Source organism: Poromitra crassiceps (genome assembly GCF_964638095.1).
Source record: "Poromitra crassiceps genome assembly, chromosome: 4".
NCBI lineage: Eukaryota > Metazoa > Chordata > Actinopteri > Beryciformes > Melamphaidae > Poromitra > Poromitra crassiceps.
This window is the reverse complement of record NC_139626.1, coordinates 62,918,123-62,942,212: the sequence shown is the minus strand read 5'-3', so window position 1 is coordinate 62,942,212 and position 24,090 is coordinate 62,918,123. Positions and strand designations below refer to the sequence as shown.

Sequence of the window (24,090 nt, the reverse complement as noted above, 5' to 3'; positions counted from 1 at the left end):
CCCACACACAGTGTAGCCCCCCTCCCTCCGCTGCGAGCGGAGACTGTTGGTTATTGACATGCAAATAACCATGCGACGTCAGTTACACCCTCCTCCTCCTCCTCCTGATCCGGATCTGGTTTGGGCAGTTTATTTTTGGGCTACATTTTAAAAGAGACATAATGTAGAAAAGTGATTTTGATTAAATAATCACTGTTTTTAAACGTCGGCGCATCATTTCTATCTTTACAGTTCCTGGCTATGATAAATGGTGTAATTTGGGCGACCTTTTAAAGAAAAACATTCCATTCACTTGCTGACTGGTTCAGAGGGTTAAAACAGCTCATATAACAGAGATTAGAAAGAGCGCGAGACTGTGTGTGTGTGTGTGTGTGTGTGTGTGTGTGTGTGTGTGAATAAATACGCTGGGCCTGTCTGTGTGAAACGGATGCGTCCGGCTCACAGGCTAGCTTATCTTCTTATGGAATTATTAGCCGTACAAATCACATAATCTCTCGCCTTCACGGATTAAACCGTTTGATTGACAGGTCTCGACGCTGTGAGACGGAGCGTGTGTGTGTGTGTGTGTGTGTGTGTGTGTGTGTGTGTGTGTGTGTGGGGGGGGTGATGTTAAGGAGAGGGTTGTGTATGGGACCACTAAAGCACTAGCCTCATATCCTCCTCTGGGGTTTCCTCCAGATAGGAACCGCCCACTAAAAAATAAATAATCCCGAGACCAGCTGATCTGCTTGAATCTAACGTTAGTTAATCCAGTCGGGAGCAGCGTCTATCTCATCTATGGCGACCGGGTCTCTGTACATGGCTCTCTGTACATACATTTTTTAATTTTCAATTTTAGTTTAGTTTTGAAAACACAAAATAATATTTCCGTTTTCTCATTGCATTCCAAAAAACAAACTGCCTGAACGTACACAGACCCTGGTCGCCATCGGTGCACTTGACAACCGCTTGATAACGGCATTAGTTCCGCCCGTTGCGCTGATTGGCTATTGAATCGTTAGTCCCCCTCGATGCTGATTGGCTAATTGTTAGTCCCCCTCAGCACTGTGCCAATGGTTGGCTAATGGTTAGTCCCGCACGCCGCTGATTGGCTAATCGTTTGTAAAGCAGAGGAAAACGCCGTTGCATATCACAATGCCAGACCACTAACTTATCAGAATGTATCAATATACCGTAACAACAATATATCAGAATGTATCAATATAACAACAGTATATCAGAATGTATCAAAGTAACAATAATATATGAGAATGTATCAATATAACGATAATATATCGGTATGGTGTCAATATAGCGCTCAATAATATATCAATTATCAATATAACAGTCGGGGGGTCGAACACACGTACACTACATTACATACCGTAAATTTCGGACTATAAGCCGCGGCTTTTTCCCCATTTTTCGGCCCTGCGGCTTATATAACGGTGCGCCTAATCTATGGATTTTTACAGCTAACGGCCACTAGGGGACCTCCTAAATCTATGGATTTTACAGGTTACAGTCGGGAGAGGGAGGCCGGAAAAGGCAGGAAAAGAGTGAGACAGGAACCGAGAGTGGTACGAGAGAGAACGAGAGCAAGACAGACAGACATTACGAGAGTGAGACAGTAGCGAGACAAAGGAACGACAACAACAACAACAAAGGATCATGCACAAACCCTCATCATGGAAAAGTTTCATCGCTCAAGTTTGCGAGTGGATCCTGACAGCGTGGAGGAGTGTCAAAACATCCACGATCACCAACGGGTTCCGAAAGGCTGGACTGCTGCGTGATGAAGAGGAGGACGCCGCCACAGCTGAGGCCCTTCAGAGGCTGTTCGATTCCGACAGTGACGAAGAGGAGTTCGTTGGTTTTGAGAGCGACAACAAAGGAGAGAGGAGAGTGGCTGACGAAGCCACCCTGAACCTCTTCGTTTCCGACACTGAAGATGAGGACTTTGGTGGTTTTAGTACGCAGGAAGAAGACGAAGATGAGGATTAGTGACTTGACTTTTCTGGTTACAGCCGTGTACTGCACCTTAGCCTAAAAGATGAAGACGAGGATTAATGACTTTTCTGGTAGGCTGATTACCGTATATTTTAAGCAGCCGTGTTGAAAACCACTGCTGTAGATCACTGCCGGTACGTGCGCTGGGAGCGCACCGTTTAAGTTTGAAAGATGAAAAGTTTGTGTGTCTGAAACGCTATGTGATACAGTACAGTTTACACAGCACAGTACATGTTCTGTAGCTACTATTGCACTAAATGGTAACACTGTTAACAAATGTTAATAAATGGGAGCTTCCTCAAACAGCCATCTCTTTCCCGACAATCCCCTCTGTGCACGAACCCTTACATATGGTAATTAAACATTAAAACACCTGCGGCTTATAGTCCAGTGCGGCTTATATATGTAACAAACATTCAATTTAGCTGCTGCGGCTTATATTCAGGTGCGCCTTATAGTGCGGAAAGTACGGTATTTACATTTGTACAGAAATACATTGATGTTAAAATCTCTGACTCTCTCAGGGCCAAATACCATAAACTGAAGTATGGGACAGAGCTGAACCAGGGAGAGATCAAACCTCCCACGTATGATTCAGGTGAGTCCACTAAGGCTCTCTCTCTCTCTCCATCTCTCTGTCTTCTCTCCCTCCCTCTCCTTCTTGTCATCTCTTGGAACAATCAGTAATCTGGACTCTACAGTAACATCTACTGGCAACCACAGGAATTACAACATACAACATATTTTCTATAGTGTTTCTATAGTCATTCAGTAGCAGTGCCATTGCTGAAAATGCAAGATTTTTAATATGATTTCAAATGTATATTTCTGATCATGACTGAAGTAACTGATATCAACATGTAGCCTGGGCAGAGCCAGGGGAAACACTGGAGCTAACAGTTGCTATGTAGGTTGTGTGGCTAACGTTAACTACTTCACCGGCTGCTTACCTGTATGACAATGTCTGTCTCTGTCTCTCTCTCTCTCTCCGTCTCCCTCAGATGAAGGGAATGACAGTGAGGTTCCCAGTCCTCCCAACAGCAGCCATCAACTCAGCTGGAAACAGGGCCGCCAGCTGCTCCGACAGTGAGTCACACACGCCCGCGCACACGCATACGCTGCAAACATGTCCGCTAAATATCCTTGAAACCAGTCTAACACAAGTGAGGAAGCTGTGTGACCAAACTGACAGATCGGCTTCTCACTGAGTTAACGGAAATAACTAGGGATGCACCGATTGCAATTTTGTTGGCCGGTTCCGATTTCCGATTTTTGAATAGTCTGACTTGCCGATACCAATTTTTGCCAATTCCGATTTTCTTTCTAAGAACAATAATTGACAGCTTACACAAACATTTTGTAACTTTGTTTGAAAATTCAGATTCATATAAAATTCTTGTTGCATGAAGTAGGACCATCTCACTCAAACACATCTCAAAATAAAAGGGTTCCAGGTTACTGGACAAAGCTTTTTTGTGCAAATACAATGAATAAAAAATTTAATTAAATCCAATAGCCTTTCAAGGATCAAGGATACTTTAGTGTCATTCATCATGCCAAACATAATGAGCGAAATGCAGTATTATCTCTAGAAATAACATGAACTTGTTGAACTGCTTACCGTATTTCATCCGTATTTTATCATATTGCCTTATTTAGCTCAGCTGCAGAGGGTAGCAGGCCTTTATTGGATACAGGCTTTTATTAGTGAGCTTTATTTCCCTCTGTTTGAGAAGGATATTTGCTCATATTTTAGTACCAAGCCTCCTTGTTTTCTGATCTGCTTCTGTTGGGATTCGTTAGGTAGGCGTTTCTTTGTTAGCCTCTGCTAACTTCCGGTTAGCCTCTGCTAACTTGAACGGAGATAAAATGATTTCATAGTGTGGCTCTAATCTAGACTTTATTCAATTTCTGCCTAGTGGGTGCCATCTTCACTCTGTGTTGTCCCCACACACACGTGCGCACTAGCGGTGGGAATCACCAGATGTCCACGATACGATAATTGAGTCACAATACGATAGTATTGCGATATTGCGATATGCTAGTATTGCGATATATTGAATAATGCGATATTTCGATATATTGTCACTCCTAACTCATTTTCCTACCTTTTCCTTGACCTCACCGGAAGTAAAACATGCAGTGTTTTTTTGTTTTGTTTTGTTTTTGCCCCACATGTAGGCTACATTATTAAGCTTCTCTGGACTCAATTAGGGTTGCACGGTATACCGGTATTAGTATGGTACCGCGGTTCCCTGCCGTTAAAAAGGATACTATACCACGTTAATTTAGTACCGATACTTAAAAAAATGTCATGGGTTGCGTCAGTGTGCGACCGTGGTGTTTGTTAGCGGAGGAGAGAGACACAGCGGCATTACAGTTGAGAGCCTGTCTCCCACCTCACGTGAAGGCAACACAGCCTTGCCTTGAACCAATGGTGACTCGTGAAAAGTGAAAAAAAGCTCGTCTCTGACTCTGTCTGCTTCATGTGGGGGCGTGTCGACTTTCCTCTCTTCCCTCTCTGCTCGCTCTCTGGCCACAGTCGTTCAGTCCTCACTACAGCACCCCGACACACAGGACAGACGCAGCGAAAATGGCAGCGGCTTCTTCTAGTCTTGCAAGCCGACCAACGCTTGTAGAAAAAGCAGATGCACGAAGCGAAATATGGAAATATTTTGCTTACGTTGCCGACAGCGAAGGCAAGCCCGTGGACACATCCAAACCAGTGTGTAAAAGGTGCTTCAACGTGACGCAAGCGAAAGGATCAAACACATCGAACCTGGCTAAACATCTTGCCGACAGGCACCCCGACCTGTTCAAAGAGTTTAAAGACCGACAGGTTAGCGAACGTGAACGATAAACATACATGCCCTCAAATAAGTCCAACGAGTATTGTGTGACAAGCGAACTTGTTTCACTGAAAAAGTTCGCTTGTCACAATAGCCTACTCGTTTACAGTGAAACACGAGGCAATGTGCTGGAGCACAGATCTCTGCCAAGGAGAAAGTCATGACATGTAACGTTTAGGGGAGGGGACATCAGATGACTGCATACCATGTACAATATTTAATAACACTATGGTCCTCAATGCCAGTGTTATTAAAGCTTTTACATGGTAAGCAGTCATCTGATCTCACCTATCCTAATATTTACAATAATCCCAATTATTAATGATATACGAATTCATTGTAAAAAACACCTAGCCTACACGTATGGGGGGGGGGGGGCTGGGAATACACCACATAATAAGCCTACATTTATGTGTGAAAATAATATATATTACTAGATTAACCATAAATCAGGCACTTCATGTTAATGAAGCTTAGGAGCTGCAAGTACAGAGTACTTTTTTTGGATAAAAAAATAGCTATAATAGTGTAGCAGCTGTGTGAAAATATATTTTATTTATATTATTTATAAGTTTAAACGGTTGACATTCCTTTAAAATATGTTTACAGGAGAGATTATGTTAATTTTACACTAGATAATAAAAGTTCTAGCATGTTCAGCGCCACACGTGGTGGCAGTACTACCAGCATGTAGTAAAATGACTACATGGCTGTGCATTACCTTGTTAAATCAATAAAATAAGTTTTAAGTTCCATGTTTTGTCCCCTCTATTTATTCCAATACTTTTCCTGATGTTTTAGTTTTTTGCCGTGGTATCGTTTCAGTATCGGTATCGAGATACTTAGGCAGGTATCGGTATCGAACTCATAATTTTGGTATCGTGACATCCCTAGACTCAATACGCCACTGCAGGCGCGGACTGCACAATCGGGCGATTCGGGCAGATGCCCGGTGGCCTGGCATGGCATGGCCTGCAAAAAAAAAAGAAGAAAAAATTAAATATCGATACTTGGCGTCCAAATATCGATACAATATCGTCAGGCAAAATATCGCGATACTATGGTGTATCGATCCCCCCCCCCCCCACCCTAGCGCGCACGCACACAGTGGAAAATTCCACAGCTCCCATAGCTACTGCCATCTTGTGACACTTGTACATTACTACAAGCTACAGTTACAATTTATGGCAGTTCACCAGGAGTTTGTATGTGCTGTTGTTTTTACCTCCGCCAAGGAGGTTATGTCTTCGGAGTCGTAGTTTGTCTGTCTTTTGGCAAGGGAGGGGGCGGGGCTAGCCTAGGATAGGAAGGTCCTGCAGAGTCTGGGGGAGTGGCTGTGGGGATGTGGGCGGGGTCAGGGTTCTGATCTGACTCACAAAATGTGCAGAATGGAATATCGGCCTTGGCGGAGGTCTGCACTTTTGTTCCTGTATTTGGGGGCAACCTTTATTTGTTCGTGTCGACCACGCCCTGTCCTGACCACGCCCTGTCCTGACCACACCCTGTCCTGACCACACCCTGTCCTGACCACACCCCTGACCACGCCCTGTCCTGACCACGCCCTGTCCTGACCACACCCTGTCCTGACCACACCCTGTCCTGACCACACCCTGTCCTGACCACGCCCTGTCCTGACCACGCTCTGTCCTGACCACACCCTGTCCTGACCACGCCCTGTCCTGACCACGCCCTGTCCTGACCACACCCTGTCCTGACCACACCCCTGACCATAATCACTTTTAATTGACTGCCAGCCACTATTAGAGGAAATACAGTATTCAGATGGCAGTGAACTGACACACACACAAGCCACACAATTGTTGTGCAAGTCTGTGTGTGTGTGTGTGTACATCTCTGTGCGTGTGTGTGTGTGTGTGTGTGTGTGTGTGTGTGTGTGTGTCTGTGTGTGTGTAAGTCTGTGTGTGTGTGTGTGTCTGTGTGTGTGTAAGTCTGTGTGTGTGTGTGTGTTCTTCCTAATTGCTATACCGCTGAATGGAGGGTCCATGGTTTGTAATGAGAGGTCAGCCAGTTTACAGTTTACAGTTTGTCTATCTGTGTGTGTGTGTGTGTGTGTGTGTGTGTGTGTTTGTGTGTGTGTGTATGCAGGCAGGCACTGGGCTGCACCAATATAGGACATGAACCCACTGACCAGACAGAGACAGACGGAGAGAGAGTGTGACATGGGGAGAGAGAGTGACAGAGAGCGGAAAGAGCTAGAGACGGGGAGAGAGTGACACAGTGAGAGAGTGAGAGAGAGTGGCAGAGAGACCCCGAGAGGGGGAGAGAGAGAATAGGACAGAGTGACAGAGGGGGAAAGAGAGAGAGAGTGGCAGAGGGGGATATCTGCTCCGTGGATTACCATTTTACAATTTCGGAGCCGAAATTGTAACATAGCAACGTTGGTCCACAAACGTTGCTATTTTACAATTTTTGGGGGGATCGGGTTGGGATTATAACGTTAGTTTGCCGAGTCGCACCTGGTAATCCAGAAATGGCGTTATGGTACCTTATATTTACTATCAATGCTTGTAGATCATCAATAAACTTTAAATGAATAACGTTAGATGTGTTTAACAGAGCTGTATATCGGGGCTAGCAGCTGATCAGCAGCTCAGACAGCCTCAAACACCAGGTGATTGACAGCTCTATAATTCGCAAAATAGCAGTGGATGGAAACGCGCATTGTTTCGCATTTTATTTCGCCGACTTTATGAAAATTCGATTAAAAGTTGCGATACATTTGGATGGAAACCCAGCTACTGTCAGCACAGATTACATGTGTGCGTGTGCATGTGTGTTGTTTTTGTTAGAGTGCGTTTACTTGTGTGTCTATCTGGTTTTTCCATGTATGCTTTTGTTTGTGTGTGTGTGTGTACTTTTGTATTGGGTTTCTGAATGTATTCAGTGTGTGTGTACTTAGCCATTGGAGTGTGTGTGTGGTGTGGTGACTGTGAATGCTGACTGTATGCGTGCGGGGACTGTGTGTGTGGGGGGAAGGCAGTGTGGTTGTGTTTGTGGAGGACTGTTTGTGTGTGGGGGGGGGACAGTCTATTTGTGGGGGACAGTGTATGTGTGTGTGTTTGTGTGTTGGGGGGCTGTGTGTGTGTGTGTGTTGGGGGGCAGTGTGTGTGGGTGTGTTGGGGGGCAGTGTGTGTGGGTGGGGCAGTGTGTGTGTGGATGGGGACAGTGTATGTGTGTGGGGGGTAGGGGTGTCAAAAATAATCGATTATAAGATGCATCGCGATGCGGACATGCACGATTCTGCATCGATTCACAAATGTCAAAAATCGATTTTTTAAACAAAAGTTTTTTATTTTTTTTATAATCGAATAAAATATAATGGAAGTACATGCAGTTGTTTATTTTAATTATGGATCATAATACAATGCAATTCCAAATGCACTTTTATTTTAAAAGTAGCCACACGGTGAGAAAAAAGAAAGTGAGAAAAAAGAAATCATGTATTGGGAAAAAAAGTGATGCCTCGATTTAAGATGCATCGAGATGCATCGATCGTTTTATAATCGTAATCGAATCGTGAGGCCAGTGAAGATTCACAGCCCTAGTGGGGGGGCAGTGTGTGTGTGTGTGGGAGGAGAGACAGTGTTATGTGTGTGGGGGGGACTCTGTGTGTGGGGGGGGCAGTGTGTGGATGTGTGTGGATGGGGACAGTGTGTGTGTGTGGGGGGACAGTGTGTGTATGTGGGGGAGGCAGTGAATGGAGGCCTGTGTGAAGCTGTGCTGCGAGCGCAGAGGCTGGTACAGAGGGGGGGGAGGCGGGCCTTCCTCCTCTCCTCCCTGTGTGTGTGTGTGTGTGTGTGTGTGTGTGTGAGAGGATGCTGCTCAGGCTAAACTCTCAGGACAAAGTGAATAAAAAGGAGTGTGGGAGCTCGGCAGGATTCTGGGTTTGTCTCCTCAGGAAGGTAAAGTACAGCGTTTCCTTTCACTTCTTTTCAGCCTGTTGTGTGTTTCTGATGGGATATTGGCCTTCTAAAGCCCAGTGTACACCAGATGCTGGAACATCTAAAGCCCAGTGTACACCAGATGCTGGAACATCTAAAGCCCAGTGTACACCAGATGCTGGAACATCTAAAGCCCAGTGTACACCAGATGCTGGAACATCTAAAGCCCAGTGTACACCAGATGCTGGAACATCTAAAGCCCAGTGTACACCAGATGCTGGAACATCTAAAGCCCAGTGTACACCAGATGCTGGAACATCTAAAGCCCAGTGTACACCAGATGCTGGAACATCTAAAGCCCAGTGTACACCAGATGCTGGAACATCTAAAGCCCAGTGTACACCAGATGCTGGAACATCTAAAGCCCAGTGTACACCAGATGCTGGAACATCTAAAGCCCAGTGTACACCAGATGCTGGAACATCTAAAGCCCAGTGTACACCAGATGCTGGAACAGACTCTCGCCCATGTTAATGGATGGGCAAAACATGCGCTATGGGAAAAAATATGTACCTCTTCTATTTTTGTGGGATCCCCCATGCGTCTGACAGATGACATGAGTGTGGGTCTGTTCAGGCAGCTGCACGCAGCCTGTGGACATTGGCCTTTAGTGTCAACGACAACGCCACCCATTATAACAATTCACATAACTAGTGCAGTGCCCGTGCTTACCGCTATGTGTGTTGGACCTTTATTGTGAAGGGTTGTGTGAAGTGGGTGCTTTTATTTTGAAGGGATGTGTGTGAAGTGTGCGTTGGGCTTTTATTGTGAAGGGTGTGTGTGTGTGTGTGTGTGTGTGTAGTAGGGCTGTCACTTTTTATTCGAAATTCGAATTTAACTTTGAATGTGGGGGAGGAGGGTATGTTCGAATGTATAATTGACCTGTTCGATTTTTTATTTTTATTTTTTATTTAAAATTTAAATTTTTTTTTTTAACCAAAATTAAAGCCCCATTCAGTAAGTTTTGCTATTGGGGAAACTGCGCCCTCTGGGTCCAATAGTATCGATAACGATATCGCCATTCAAAGTCAACAAAACACAGCGGCAGAAAGCTCTATGTACATGTTGTGACATCGGGTACTCACCACGTGATGAAATAATAATCCATAGTTCCGTGAAACATCATTTTCGTAGCGAATCCGAATCGAGTTACTTCCTTGTTTTCCTGAAGACCGCGCTTCCGCTGTACAGCGCATGCGCGCATCCTTTTCTTTTTTCTTTTTTATTGCCACGGGACGTGGCAGACAACTTGCTTAGTCCCAGGGCTGGCCAATGGAGGGCGGTGTGGGGTAAATAAAGTCAAGGGTCTCCCTATTACAAGTCAATCTACCATGTCCTGTGACTAAAAAGCTCTTATATTACAGTAAAAAATGTCAAAAATCTTACTGATTGGGGCTTTAACCAACTGCTGCTTGCTGGTAATGTTAATCCCATGTCAGAAAAAGTCTCCAGATTTGTCGCGTTAGTCTCTTCTGAGAAAGGTTGTCTCCAGGGTCTGAAAAGTTGTCTCGAGTTGGATGCAGCTTTTGTTTGTGAGGCAGTGTTGTGACTGTGACCTAACACGTCGGGCCGATGCCCGGTGGCCTGACCTGCAAAAAAATAAAAATAAATAAATAATAATAATAATAATTAACCAAAAAACTTCGAATATATTCGAACATTTTGCGGGCAATTAAAGTTCGTTCAAACTTTATTTTGGGAAGAAGTGACAGCCCTAGTGTGTAGGTATTTTATTGTGAAGGCCTGTGTGTGAGGTGTGTGTTGGACTTTTATTCCGAAGGGCCATTGTAACCGATTACAATGGCGCAAAAGTGTGTTCTTATTGGTCGAATTGCTCAACATTTAATATTCTTCCTCTGCCTGAGGACAGTTGAGCTAGTTTGTGAACATGTTGTATCTCTTTCATGAAGCTGTAAAACGGAGAGAAAGCCGTTGAACTTGTGAATCACTGGGATGTAAACTCAGCTAAATGGAGCTCTGACTGTGTAGAGACACAAGATGCTGAGTTGAGTTTTCACACCAAACTGACCTTTATATTCTGACTTTGCTTACATGAAAACTATGAAACAGAAGTTAAACAGATTTAAAACTGGTAAGGGTCATTCCTCTGTATTCTCCTTATTCTTTGCCCATACAAGGACGCTTCTGCATGACGTCATTTTGTAATCGTCTTTCCGATTTTAGACACGGAAGTAGATGACGCCTACCGTAGTCATTTTTAGATTGGCCAAAAAGCTGTTTTCAAGCAAAAAACAAACAAACTGTTTTAAAGTTTTAATATTTTACGTGTGAGAACGTAACATGTGACCAGTTTATCAGAATAACCCCTATTGGAAATCTTTAACTAGCAGCGAGGACTGGGAGCACTGGCTGTGCTGACACCGGCCGGACTAGCTATCTGTCAAACCCTACTGTAGGCTACTGGCAGTGAGAAAACACTGTCGACGTGCTTTTGTAACTAACGTTAAATGCCGACCGGGTACAGCCATCGGCTCCTCGCAGCAGTATGAACATGTAACTGAAGTTGTCCGCAGTGTAGCTTAATTCTGAATGTTGCCAAACTTCATTAATTATTATAGTGACGTTTTGTTTTGAAATTGGCCGCCAACTAGCGCTGAACCAGAAGAACAAATACAATTGCGAGTAACGCGCAAGAGAGAAAAAGTGGGCGTGGTGAATAAGGTGAATAAGAAAGGGAGCAAATTGGAAGAGGGAAACTATTTTGGGAATGGTATCATCAGTTTTGGAAAAACTGATACATGAGCACATTAATGAATTCATTTGTCATTCTGATTTGTTGTAGGAAATGCAATCTGGTTTTAGAGAGTCACACAGAAACATGTTTATTTCTTTCAGATTTTATTTGGAAGGAGATTGATTTGGGAAATGTATGTGTTCACTTTTACATGAGGTGTACTAGTTTAGGGATGAGCAACGAATTTAGAATTTTCGAATAATGGTTTTTATTATCGAGATCGACTTTTATTATTGAAAGTCGAAAATCGTTTATTGACAGTCTTGTCTTAAAAAGTATGTTTTCCATTGTTTTTACTGCCGCCTGTCTCTTTAAGAGCAGCAAGTTTGTCCATGTGATGTTGCCGTAGCCGCTGGCTGCGCAGTATTAGCGACAGCAGCACCCAGCAGCTAGCCTGGTAAACCAGCCCGTCACGTGAACTCACATTTCATTTGGTTCTGCGTGACGGTCTGGCCCCGGCGCCAGTGGGGCAGTTTAGCAGAAGAGCCAATCAGTGACTCCGCTGTGATTGACAGCGCAAGTTGGCCAATCAGGAGCGCCACTAGCACTGTACTAACAAAACAGTAATGGCCGCCTCCTTGCCTGATCGTCTCGAGGAGTAATGTCAGCGTTTGTCTAGTTTAAACAGCCATAAAGTGCAGTTATTGCAGAAATAGACTCAATAACAACAATTAAACAAGTACAGGAGTATCGCCGCAACCGCTGAGTTTCTAGGCGGAAAATATGTTTTTGCCGTTCTCCCGAGTGGATTTGCGTTTGACTGGATCCGACGCTGATTGGCTGAAGGAGTTGTCTGTCAAGGCAACTACGCCCGCTCATGCTCCCGCCCCTGCTAAACTCCCCCCATGGGGTCGGGGCCAGACCGTCACGCAGAACCAAATGAAATGTGAGTTCACGTGACGGGCTAGTTTACCAGGCTACCCAGCAGCTCCTTGATAGAAACAGTACAAACGTAGTAGAAATCTACATTCAATCAACACTCAGCCACAAGGAACAGGTTTCAAGGCTCGTTACTGCATGAAGAAAAGCTGATATTCTGTCAATATGTGTATATATGGGCCATCTCGGCTTCGTTCGGGAAGCTAAGCTAGCGTGGCTAACGTAGCCTGGCTTTGTGCATAGATCGGTCCCCGCAAGCTCTGCCAATTCTAACAAATGGTAGCAGCAAGTCTCCTAAATTGTCACGGGACTCCAATAGACTCAGACCTGCTGAAAACCTCCTATCTCCGTGGAAAACCATGGGCAAAACCCACGTGACAAAATGACAAAGAAGTGAGTTGAAGTCGGGCCGTCTTGCTTGTCTTTGGTCTATGAACGTCAGTACAGTGCCAAAGTCACCCCCTCTCCCTGTCCATGGGATTTCATCCGCCATTCATTTTTCCATTATAAAATGGTTTTACTTGGTCAAACCAAGCGATTCAACTATACTTAGAATCAGGGGAGACCATCTAACATTTGTGACTCGCTTTTTTTCTTCTTTTTTAGGGGTGGGCGAATTTCGACGAAAAGTCGACTTTGGCCCGTCGAATTTTCGACTACGGTAGTGTTTTTGCTAGAAATGCCCGTCCCTAGTGTAGTTAGTGCAAAGTCCTGGTTTGATCGTGAAGATTTGGGCAGAATCGCCCCCTAAAAAAGATGACTATTACTTGTAATGCTGAAGATGTTTGGGAGACTCTTCTGGATTTGCCTCTTCAGTTTGGGTCAGTCTCTTCCACTGAGACATTGACAGCAGGGTTTAACAGGGAGACTCTACAGCGGCTCAGTTAGTGGGGATGAACACACACTTTAGATTTAGGCTGAGAAAACAGCTGGATTTTTACATAAGTCTCACAAAGTGCCAGTTAAGGGTATTTTCACACCTGCGCTTTAGTCCGTTCAAATCGGACTCTGGTTAGTTTACCCCCTTGATTCGCTTCGTTTGGGCAGGTATGAACACAGTATTTGGTTCGTTTGGGCAGGTATGAACACAGTATTTGGTTCGTTTGGGCAGGTATGAACACAGTATTTGGTTCGTTTGGGCAGGTATGAACACAGTATTTGGTTCGTTTGGGCAGGTATGAACACAGTATTTGGTTCGTTTGGGCAGGTATAAACACAGTATTTGGTTCGTTTGGGCAGGTATGAACACAGTATTTGCACTCGGTTGCGGACCAAAACAACCGCACTGAGACTGTTTAGAGGAAGTGGTCTCTGTCTGGTCCCAAACGAACTCTTCATTCATGGTGGGAACGTGATCCGACCTCGATCAACCCAACTATAGCAGTATAGTGTTACTACTATAGTGTAACTTACAACTATAGCAGTATAGTGTTACTACTATAGTGTAACTTACAACTATAGCAGTATAGTATTACTACTATAGTGTAACTTACAACTATAGCAGTATAGTATTACTACTATAGTGTAACTTACAACTATAGCAGTATAGTGTTACTACTATAGTGTAACTTACAACTATAGCAGTATAGTGTTACTACTATAGTGTAACTTACAACTATAGCAGTATAGTATTACTACTATAGTGTAACTTACAACTATAGCAGTATAGTATTACTACTATAGTGTTACAACTATAGCAGTATAGTATTACTACTATAGTGTTACAACTATAACAGTATAGTATTGTCAAGAGAGTTTTCTCGAAGTCATTCTGCTGGTAGAGTTTTACCTGGTATGTTGCCCAGATAATTATAACAGTTATGAGCAAATGAGCCTCGAAAGGTGTTTTTATTATTATTTAATAATTTATTATTATTATTTATCTTGTGCGACCAAGTTATTTTATGTTGTGCGCACAAGATAAATAACTTGTACTAAAAAATATTGCATTTTGCCCAATAAACTACGGCCCGCAGGCCAACTGCGACCCGCTGCCCGTTTTTAAGTGGCCATGAATTTAGCTTTCTTTGTTTTTGTTTTTTTGCTAAAAACTTTTTTCCGTTTTACAGTTTAAAACGGAAAAACGAGAAAACGGAAACGGGGACCCCCCACCCCCTTTTTGTTTTTTCCATTTAAAACCATTGAAAATGGGTTATACTTGAGTACCCTGACCTGGTCTATTTTTTTTATATTTTTTTTACATTTTTAATACTGAATGTTGGTGAAATTATCTCTGTCTTAACTAGGGCTGTGAATCTTCACTGCCCTCACGATTCGATTACGATTCAGAGGGCTACGATTCGATTCGATTACGATTATTAATGCATCTCGATGCATCTTAAATCGATGCATCACTTTTTTTCCCCAATACATGATTTATTTTTTCTCACTTTCTTTTTCTCACTGTGTGGCTACTTTTAAAATAAAAGTGCATTTGGAATTGCATTGTATTGCATGTATTGCATTGTAATGATCCAAATAAATAACTGCATGTACTTCCATTATATTTTATTCGATTATATTATTATTATTTTTTTTTTTCAATAATCGATTTTTGACATTTGTGAATCGATGCAGAATCGTGCACGTCCGCATCGCGTTGCATCTTATAATCGATTATTTTTTGACACCCCTAGTCTTAACCTGTTGGCACAGGAAAAGGAAATTTGAAAACATACTATTTATTTAGGTAGAAATAAAAAAATTGGCAGCACAAGGGTTTTCTGGTTAACTTTTCCCCACGCTTTCAGCGTAAACCGGTTTAAAACTGCCGTGCTAAATATTGTTTGGTCCGCGACTCCTTATATATTTCTGTATGCGGCCCACAACCAAAAAAGTGTGGCCACCCCTGTCCTAACCCATATACATACACGCTTTCTGGAAGAGTTTTTCTCCTGAACCCTTTCACCAATTTTCATGAAAATTGGCCCAGTAGTTTTTTCTAATCCTGTTCAACAGACAACACAGACAAACGGCACCGAAAACATAACCTCCTTGGCGGAGCTAATAAGGTGCAACAGTTTATTTCAAAGCTTATTTCCGCGTCCTCTGACCGACTGTTGCCTTGCGGCGGTGTCGGTCTGGTGCTGTGACGGAGTGAAGAGGATGATCTATCCATTCCACATAAAATGGAGTCGTTTTAGAATCAGTAACTAAATAGGTATATTTTGTAAGATAAAAACTGACTGTGAGAGAGAGAGTACTTCTCTCTGGACATGGCTGGTATTCATTTGCATGCAGCGTTTCACTGGCTTAATGTCTGCTATTGTTTCGAGTTTCGGCCAATGAGCCACATCAATAGAATCCAGCGTGTTGTTACATGGGGGCGGGGTGCAGCTCTGTTTACAAGTGAGACAACATGGAGAGTCACTGAAGACAGTCTGTGTGGATTAAAATGATTTAAACTTTATCTGTGAGTAGAGCTGTCACGATTCCTCGAGTACCTCGAATAACTCGAATAATTAAATTGATCGAGGCCAAAATGATTCGCCTCGACACGCATCTGAGTGATAGAAGAGAGTGGGTAAAATAGAAATTCCGACGGAACCTTAAGGCAACACGTGAGAGCGCGTTACGTCATTCCGTCACTCTACCTGAAACGTCAACAAACGGGAGCAGCCGAAAATGTGGCTACACTTTCCCCAGATAGACTCAGACAACACTGGTTGCAACATTTGTGATGTGAATTGCAAAGCTGGCCAGGGAAACACCTCAAACTTGAGGAAGCATGGGCAAACACAAGATATATTTACAGTAGCTAAATGCTGAAGACTGTAACGTATTACTAGATAGGCTGAGGGTGAATGAAGCAGGCGGTGCGCTGCCTGCAGCTAATGTTAGCAGCACCTCCTCAGCTGTAACGTTGAGAGAGGCATCGACTACAACATCAGATAACGTTATTTAATTAGCTAGCGTTAGCTGGATAAGTTGTTTCACTGCAGTTGTAGTTGTTAGATAACGGGGCTTTTCACTGTCTTCACAACGACTGCAAAACAGAGATCGCTAACGTTAACGTTAACGTTGCTGCAGTAATTGTCAAGGGTTCAACATAACGTATTTCCTCAGCCTGTATAGTAGCTATCAACATGAAATAAAAAGCATTTGACAGCTTAAACCCGTGGCTTTTTATTTGGAAGGGTTACATTTGCCGTAATCTTTATTAACATGTCTTAAAATGCATTAGAATCTTTTTATTTTTTGGGGTTAAAGATTTTTAAGATTTTTTTTAATGAACATTAGAGCAAATATAATACGAAAAGCCAAAGGGTTAAGCTCTCAAATGCTTTTTATTTTTATGTTTCTATGTACTACAGAGCCTGAGATATGAAGGCTTTAGTGAATACCGACCGCTCTCTCTGAGAAGTTTGGACCGTTTTCTGTGAGAAATACAAAGCTCAACCTAACATTAACGTTAGCGGCTAATTTAACAGCGTTTTTTGTGTGTGTGTGTGTGTGTGTGTGTGTGTGTGTGTGATCACACTAGCCTGTTGGTGTGTGAGAGAGAAAGAGAGAGTGAGTATGTGTGAGAGAGAAAGAGTGTGTGTGTCATGCAGCTGTAAGGTAAATGAAGGATGTAAACTAGCTAGTAAGCCATTCATTCATATTATTTAACGGTTGCTGTACACTGGAAGAACTCAAACGTCAGGTTGAAAAGATGAATGGTGCCACTGCCAGTTCTATGCAATTTAAAAATCAAAATGTTGTTTTTTCTAAGAAAGAAACTAATGTAGTTGTTTATTTGAAGAGATTTATCTTATTTTTTGGTGTATATTTACGATAAGCCTTTGAAAACACAAAAAAGGGTTCTTATCCGATTACTCGATTAATCGATGGATTATTCGGTAGAATACTCGATTACTAAAAGAATCGATAGTTGCAGCTCTATCTGTGAGACGAGTGCAGTCCGGCCACTTCATCTGACAACATGGAGGAACGACAGATTTTATTCACAAGACCGACGGAACGGACAACAAAATGACACGTTCGTTATGGGAACTTTACTGATGCAGGTAGTGCAGAACACTTCTGGGCCCCGTTCCAATACCCATACTTGTACTTCTTTCTTGTAGTATGTACTGCCGATGCCCTCACAAAGTATGGATTGTAGTGTGCAGCATGCATGCAAAATGCATACTATTGGGACACACTACATCTGTCGTCACGTGAGCTTCCTGAACTCCGACCTCTTGCTCACTTCCGCCGACGTCCGCAGCGCCACATTTGAGTTTTTTATTTTTTTATTTTATTTTTTTATTCAATAAACAAAGTCTGGCAGTAACAAACAGTACATTATACAAAACATTCAGACTAAACATTTACAAAATTGGAACAGACAATCAAATAAACAAAATAAAATAAATAAAGCAAAAACATTAAGTCAGAGAACTAAACAGGAATCAACATATGCATGTTTTGGTACACACCATGCTTGTTTGGTTTTAACATATTTCAAGGCTTTCTTAAAGTTAATTATCTCATTCATGAACACGCAGCTCAGTCAGTGCGACGTAACTCCAGTAGGTGGCGGTAATGCACAAAAAGTTGTTTGCCAACCGCCATAAAACATTAGAAGAAGAAGAAGACATAACTTCCTGCTGTGCAAAGGATTGTGGGGAAGTTTGGCTGAAGCAGCATGCATCGATGCATACTCCGAAATAGGAGCTGATGTAGTACAACATCCTGGTACTCTTGGCATACTGCATCTGACATACTATGTATTGGGACATACTAAATCTTTTTTTGCCTACTAAATAGTATGGAAGTATGGGTATTGGAACGGGGCCCAGGTGAAAATAAGTATCCCCCTTTTTGCTGGGGACCTGTGACCTGTGACAGTGATGACAGCTGGAGTGGATGGGGAGTGTTTAATGTAAATGAGCAGCTATTGTTCACTCCCCCATTACCTGGCTGGCCCAGGGCTGAAAAGTACTCACCTTTCAGGCTGCTTTTCTAAGAAACTTGATTTGAGGTGTACCAACATTCAAATAAACATATCTATAATAAACGATATGTAAATAATATTTTAATAATGATCAATAAAAATGACCTCGGCCCACTTTGTACTCAAATTACCAGTCCGTGTCACATATTGTGATATACTTTAGTATTGAATCGAAACTGACCCCTGTGATTATCGTAATATTGATTTCAGCTGTATCGCCCAGCCCCAGTCAGATACCCTGTTGTGCTCTCTCTCTCTTCGCCGCCCCTCCCTCCCCCCTGCTCTCTCCCTTCTCTCGCTGCCCTCTCTCCCCCCATCTCCCCCCCCCTCTCTCTCTCTCTAATATAAGATTGTTCCATCCTGTTTATTGATAGTGCTTAGCTAGACTTAGCTAGACCTATTCTCAGTAAAGCCCTCTGAGACATGCTTGTGAATTAGGGCTATACAAATAGACTGGACGTGACTCCTGTGTGTCTCCTGTGCTCAGGTACCTGCAGGAGGTGGGCTACACGGACACCATCCTGGATGTGAAGTCCCAGAGGGTGCGGGCGCTGCTCGGGCTGGCCGGACACTCAGGAGAAAAGCCTGCAGAGAACAAACCCGCCGAGCCCATGGTCAACGGCACCGAACCGTCCTCACTGAAGGACAGCAGCATGATCAGGTACAGAGGACATGTCCTCACTGAAGGACAGCAGCATGATCAGGTACAGAGGACAGGTCCTCACTGAAGGACAGCAGCATGATCAGGTACAGAGGACACGTCCTCACTGAAGGACAGCAGCATGATCAGGTACAGAGGACATGTCCTCACTGAAGGACAGCAGCATGATCAGGTACAGAGGACATGTCCTCACTGAAGGACAGCAGCATGATCAGGTACAGAGGACATGTCCTCACTGAAGGATAGCAGCATGATCAGGTACAGAGGACATGTCCTCACTGAAGGACAGCAGCATGATCAGGTACAGAGGACATGTCCTCACTGAAGGATAGCAGCATGATCAGGTACAGAGGACACGTCCTCACTGAAGGACATCAGCATGATCAGGTACAGAGGACACGTCCTCACTGAAGGACAGCAGCATGATCAGGTACAGAGTACACGTCCTCACTGAAGGACATCAGCATGATCAGGTACAGAGGACATGTCCTCACTGAAGGACAGCAGGATATTGCATGTTTTGGTGAGGGGTTCCTATATGAAGGAAACCCCCAGGGGGCACGGGGAGAACATGCAAACTCCACACAGAAAGACCCTTTTGACGACCCGCCCGGGCGGTGGGCACTCGAGGACATGCGGACGGGCACGCACTCCTTCAGCGCTCACAGCGTCCCAGGTGGGAATCGAACCCAGGACCTTCTAGCTGTGAGCCCACTCTCTCCCCCACTCTCATCACACACACTCTCTCCATCTCTCTCTCTCCCCCTCTCTGTCTCTCTATCACCCTCTCTCTCCATCACTCTCACACTCTCTCCATCACTCTGTCGATCTCTCTATCACCCTCTCCATCTCTACCACTCTCTCTCTCTCTATCACCCCCTCTCTATCTCTCTCTCTCTCTCCATCACCCTCTCTCTCTCTCCTCCCTGCAGTAAACCTGACATGTCAGACTCGGCCACCGTGCTGGAGGCCTTCAAGTTCATAGAGAGCGCAGCAGCCGACTTCAGTGACGAGGACGACGACGAGGACGGAGACGGACGAGACAAGACCATCCTGGACCTGGCCACAGTAAGACAGGACACACACACACACACACACACACACACACACACACACACACACACACACACACACATACACACACACACACACACACACATACATACACACACACATACACACACACACACACACACACACACACCAAAATCATCATATCATCACAATAGCATCTCACTGAAAGACGATACGTACGTACAACAAGTAGAAGAAAGCATCGCAAAATATGACCTACCTTGATAAAAAAAATAAGAAATCTGCAAAATGTTTCAGGTGCTTTTCACCGACTGCAGCAAAGTCCTCCACAGGATGCAGAATCCCAGCTGTTGTCTATTGTTTTCTAAGGAGTTTGATAATGAAATGGTCTGTAAGAGGCATTTAAATACACATTTTCATTGAAGTAGGCCGAGCCAGAAAGCAACTTTTTGGTCTACAGGGCCAAAGTGGGTGGTGCAACTCAAAATTCACTTTTACACTTTACCATTCAGCTGGGTTTGTAGAATAGATGATGGTGCGTTTCCTCTAGACCCATACAGACCATCTATAAGAAAGCTGAGAGCTAGACCCATACAGACCATCTATAAGAAAGCTGAGAGCTAGACCCATACAGACCATCTATAAGAAAGCTGAGAGCTAGACCCATACAGACCATCTATAAGAAAGCTGAGAGCTAGACCCATACAGACCATCTATAAGAAAGCTGAGAGCTAGACCCATACAGACCATCTATAAGAAAGCTGAGAGCTAGACCCATACAGACCATCTATAAGAAAGCTGAGAGCTAGACCCATACAGACCATCTATAAGAAAGCTGAGAGCTAGACCCATACAGACCATCTATAAGAAAGCTGAGAGCTAGACCCATACAGACCATCTATAAGAAAGCTGAGAGCTAGACCCATACAGACCATCTATAAGAAAGCTGAGAGCTAGACCCATACAGACCATCTATAAGAAAGCTGAGAGCTAGACCCATACAGACCATCTATAAGAAAGCTGAGAGCTAGACCCATACAGACCATCTATAAGAAAGCTGAGAGCTAGACCCATACAGACCATCTATAAGAAAGCTGAGAGCTAGACCCATACAGACCATCTATAAGAAAGCTGAGAGCTAGACCCATACAGACCATCTATAAGAAAGCTGAGAGCTAGACCCATACAGACCATCTATAAGAAAGCGGAGAGCTAGACCCATACAGACCATCTATAAGAAAGCTGAGAGCTAGACCCATACAGACCATCTATAAGAAAGCTGAGAGCTAGACCCATACAGACCATCTATAAGAAAGCTGAGAGCTAGACCCATACAGACCATCTATAAGAAAGCTGAGAGCTAGACCCATACAGACCATCTATAAGAAAGCTGAGAGCTAGACCCATACAGACCATCTATAAGAAAGTTGAGAGCTAGACCCATACAGACCATCTATAAGAAAGCTGAGAGCTAGACCCATACAGACCATCTATAAGAAAGCTGAGAGCTAGACCCATACAGACCATCTATAAGAAAGCTGAGAGCTAGACCCATACAGACCATCTATAAGAAAGCTGAGAGCTAGACCCATACAGACCATCTATAAGAAAGCTGAGAGCTAGACCCATACAGACCATCTATAAGAAAGCTGAGAGCTAGACCCATACATACCATCTATAAGAAAGCTGAGAGCTAGACCCATCTAAAAGAAGCTGAGAGCTAGACCCATACAGACCCATCTATAAGAAAGCTGAGAGCTAAACCCATACAGACCATCTATAAGAAAGCTGAGAGCTAGACCCATACAGACCATCTATAAGAAAGCTGAGAGCTAGACCCATACAGACCATCTATAAGAAAGCTGAGAGCTAGACCCATACAGACCATCTATAAGAAAGCTGAGAGCTAGACCCATACAGACCCATCTAAAGGAAGCTGAGAGCTAGACCCATACAGACCCATCTATAAGAAAGCTGAGAGCTAAACCCATACAGACCATCTATAAGAAAGCTGAGAGCTAGACCCATACAGACCATCTATAAGAAAGCTGAGAGCTAGACCCATACAGACCCATCTATAAGAAAGCTGAGAGCTAGACCCATACAGACCATCTATAAGAAAACTGAGAGCTAGACCCATACAGACCATCTATAAGAAAGCTGAGAGTTAGACCCATACAGACCATCTATAAGAAAGCTGAGAGCTAGACTCATACAGACCCATCTATAAGAAGCTGAGAGCTAGACCCATACAGACCATATATAAGAAAGCTGAGAGCTAGACCCATACAGACCATCTATAAGAAGCTGAGAGCTAGACCCATACAGACCCATCTAAAAGAAGCTGAGAGCTAGACCCATACAGACCCATCTAAAAGAAGCTGAGAGCTAGACCCATACAGACCCATCTAAAAGAAGCTGAGAGCTAGACTCATACAGACCATCTAAAAGAAGCTGAGAGCTAGACCCATACAGACCCATCTAAAAGAAGCTGAGAGCTAGACCCATACAGACCCATCTATAAGAAAGCTGAGAGCTAGACCCATACAGACCATCTATAAGAAAGCTGAGAGCTAGACCCATACAGACCCATCTAAAAGAAGCTGAGAGCTAGACCCATACAGACCATCTATAAGAAAGCTGAGAGCTAGACCCATACAGACCCATCTAAAAGAAGCTGAGAGCTAGACCCATACAGACCATCTATAAGAAGCTGAGAGCTAGACCCATACAGACCATCTATAAGAAAGCTGAGAGCTAGACCCATACAGACCCATCTAAAGGAAGCTGAGAGCTAGACCCATACAGACCATCTATAAGAAAGCTGAGAGCTAGACCCAAACAGACCATCTATAAGAAAGCTGAGAGCTAGACCCATACAGACCATCTATAAGAAAGCTGAGAGCTAGACCCATACAGACCCATCTAAAAGAAGCTGAGAGCTAGACTCATACAGACCATCTATAAGAAAGCTGAGAGCTAGACCCATACAGACCCATCTAAAAGAAGCTGAGAGCTAGACCCATACAGACCATCTATAAGAAAGCTGAGAGCTAGACCCATACAGACCATCTATAAGAAAGCTGAGAGCTAGACCCATACAGACCATCTATAAGAAAGCTGAGAGCTAGACCCATACAGACCCATCTAAAAGAAGCTGAGAGCTAGACCCATACAGACCATCTATAAGAAAGCTGAGAGCTAGACCCATACAGACCCATCTAAAAGAAGCTGAGAGCTAGACCCATACAGACCATCTATAAGAAAGCTGAGAGCTAGACCCATACAGACCATCTATAAGAAGCTGAGAGCTAGACCCATACAGACCATCTATAAGAAAGCTGAGAGCTAGACCCATACAGACCCATCTAAAAGAAGCTGAGAGCTAGACCCATACAGACCCATCTAAAAGAAGCTGAGAGCTAGACCCATACAGACCCATCTAAAAGAAGCTGAGAGCTAGACCCATAGAGACCCATCTAAAAGAAGCTGAGAGCTAGACCCATACAGACCCATCTAAAAGAAGCTGAGAGCTAGACTCATACAGACCATCTAAAAGAAGCTGAGAGCTAGACCCATACAGACCCATCTAAAAGAAGCTGAGAGCTAGACCCATACAGACCCATCTATAAGAAAGCTGAGAGCTAGACCCATACAGACCATCTATAAGAAAGCTGAGAGCTAGACCCATACAGACCCATCTAAAAGAAGCTGAGAGCTAGACCCATACAGACCATCTATAAGGAAGCTGAGAGCTAGACCCATACAGACCCATCTATAAGAAGCTGAGAGCTAGACCCATACAGACCCATCTAAAAGAAGCTGAGAGCTAGACCCATACAGACCATCTATAAGAAGCTGAGAGCTAGACCCATACAGACCCATCTATAAGAAGCTGAGAGCTAGACCCATACAGACCATCTATAAGAAAGCTGAGACCCATACAGACCCGATTAATGTCGGACCCGGACCCAAAGTCACTTCTCTTGAATGGACCCAAGGATACGTTCGTTTTTAAT

The 24,090-nt window shown here is 43.8% G+C and overlaps 1 protein-coding gene across 1 annotated transcript in view; it reads left to right on the top strand.

Annotated features, from left to right (window-relative positions):
- The window catches only part of LOC310774662 (striatin-like), an 88,882-nt gene that overhangs the window by 33,101 nt on the left and 31,691 nt on the right, over positions 1–24,090 (top strand). Inside the window, exons 3-6 of the mRNA XM_083634769.1 lie at positions 2,514–2,587; positions 2,991–3,075; positions 18,863–19,036; positions 19,969–20,104. Coding sequence (XP_083490895.1) covers positions 2,514–2,587; positions 2,991–3,075; positions 18,863–19,036; positions 19,969–20,104 — 469 coding nt within the window. The remainder of the gene's footprint in view (positions 1–2,513; positions 2,588–2,990; positions 3,076–18,862; positions 19,037–19,968; positions 20,105–24,090) is intronic.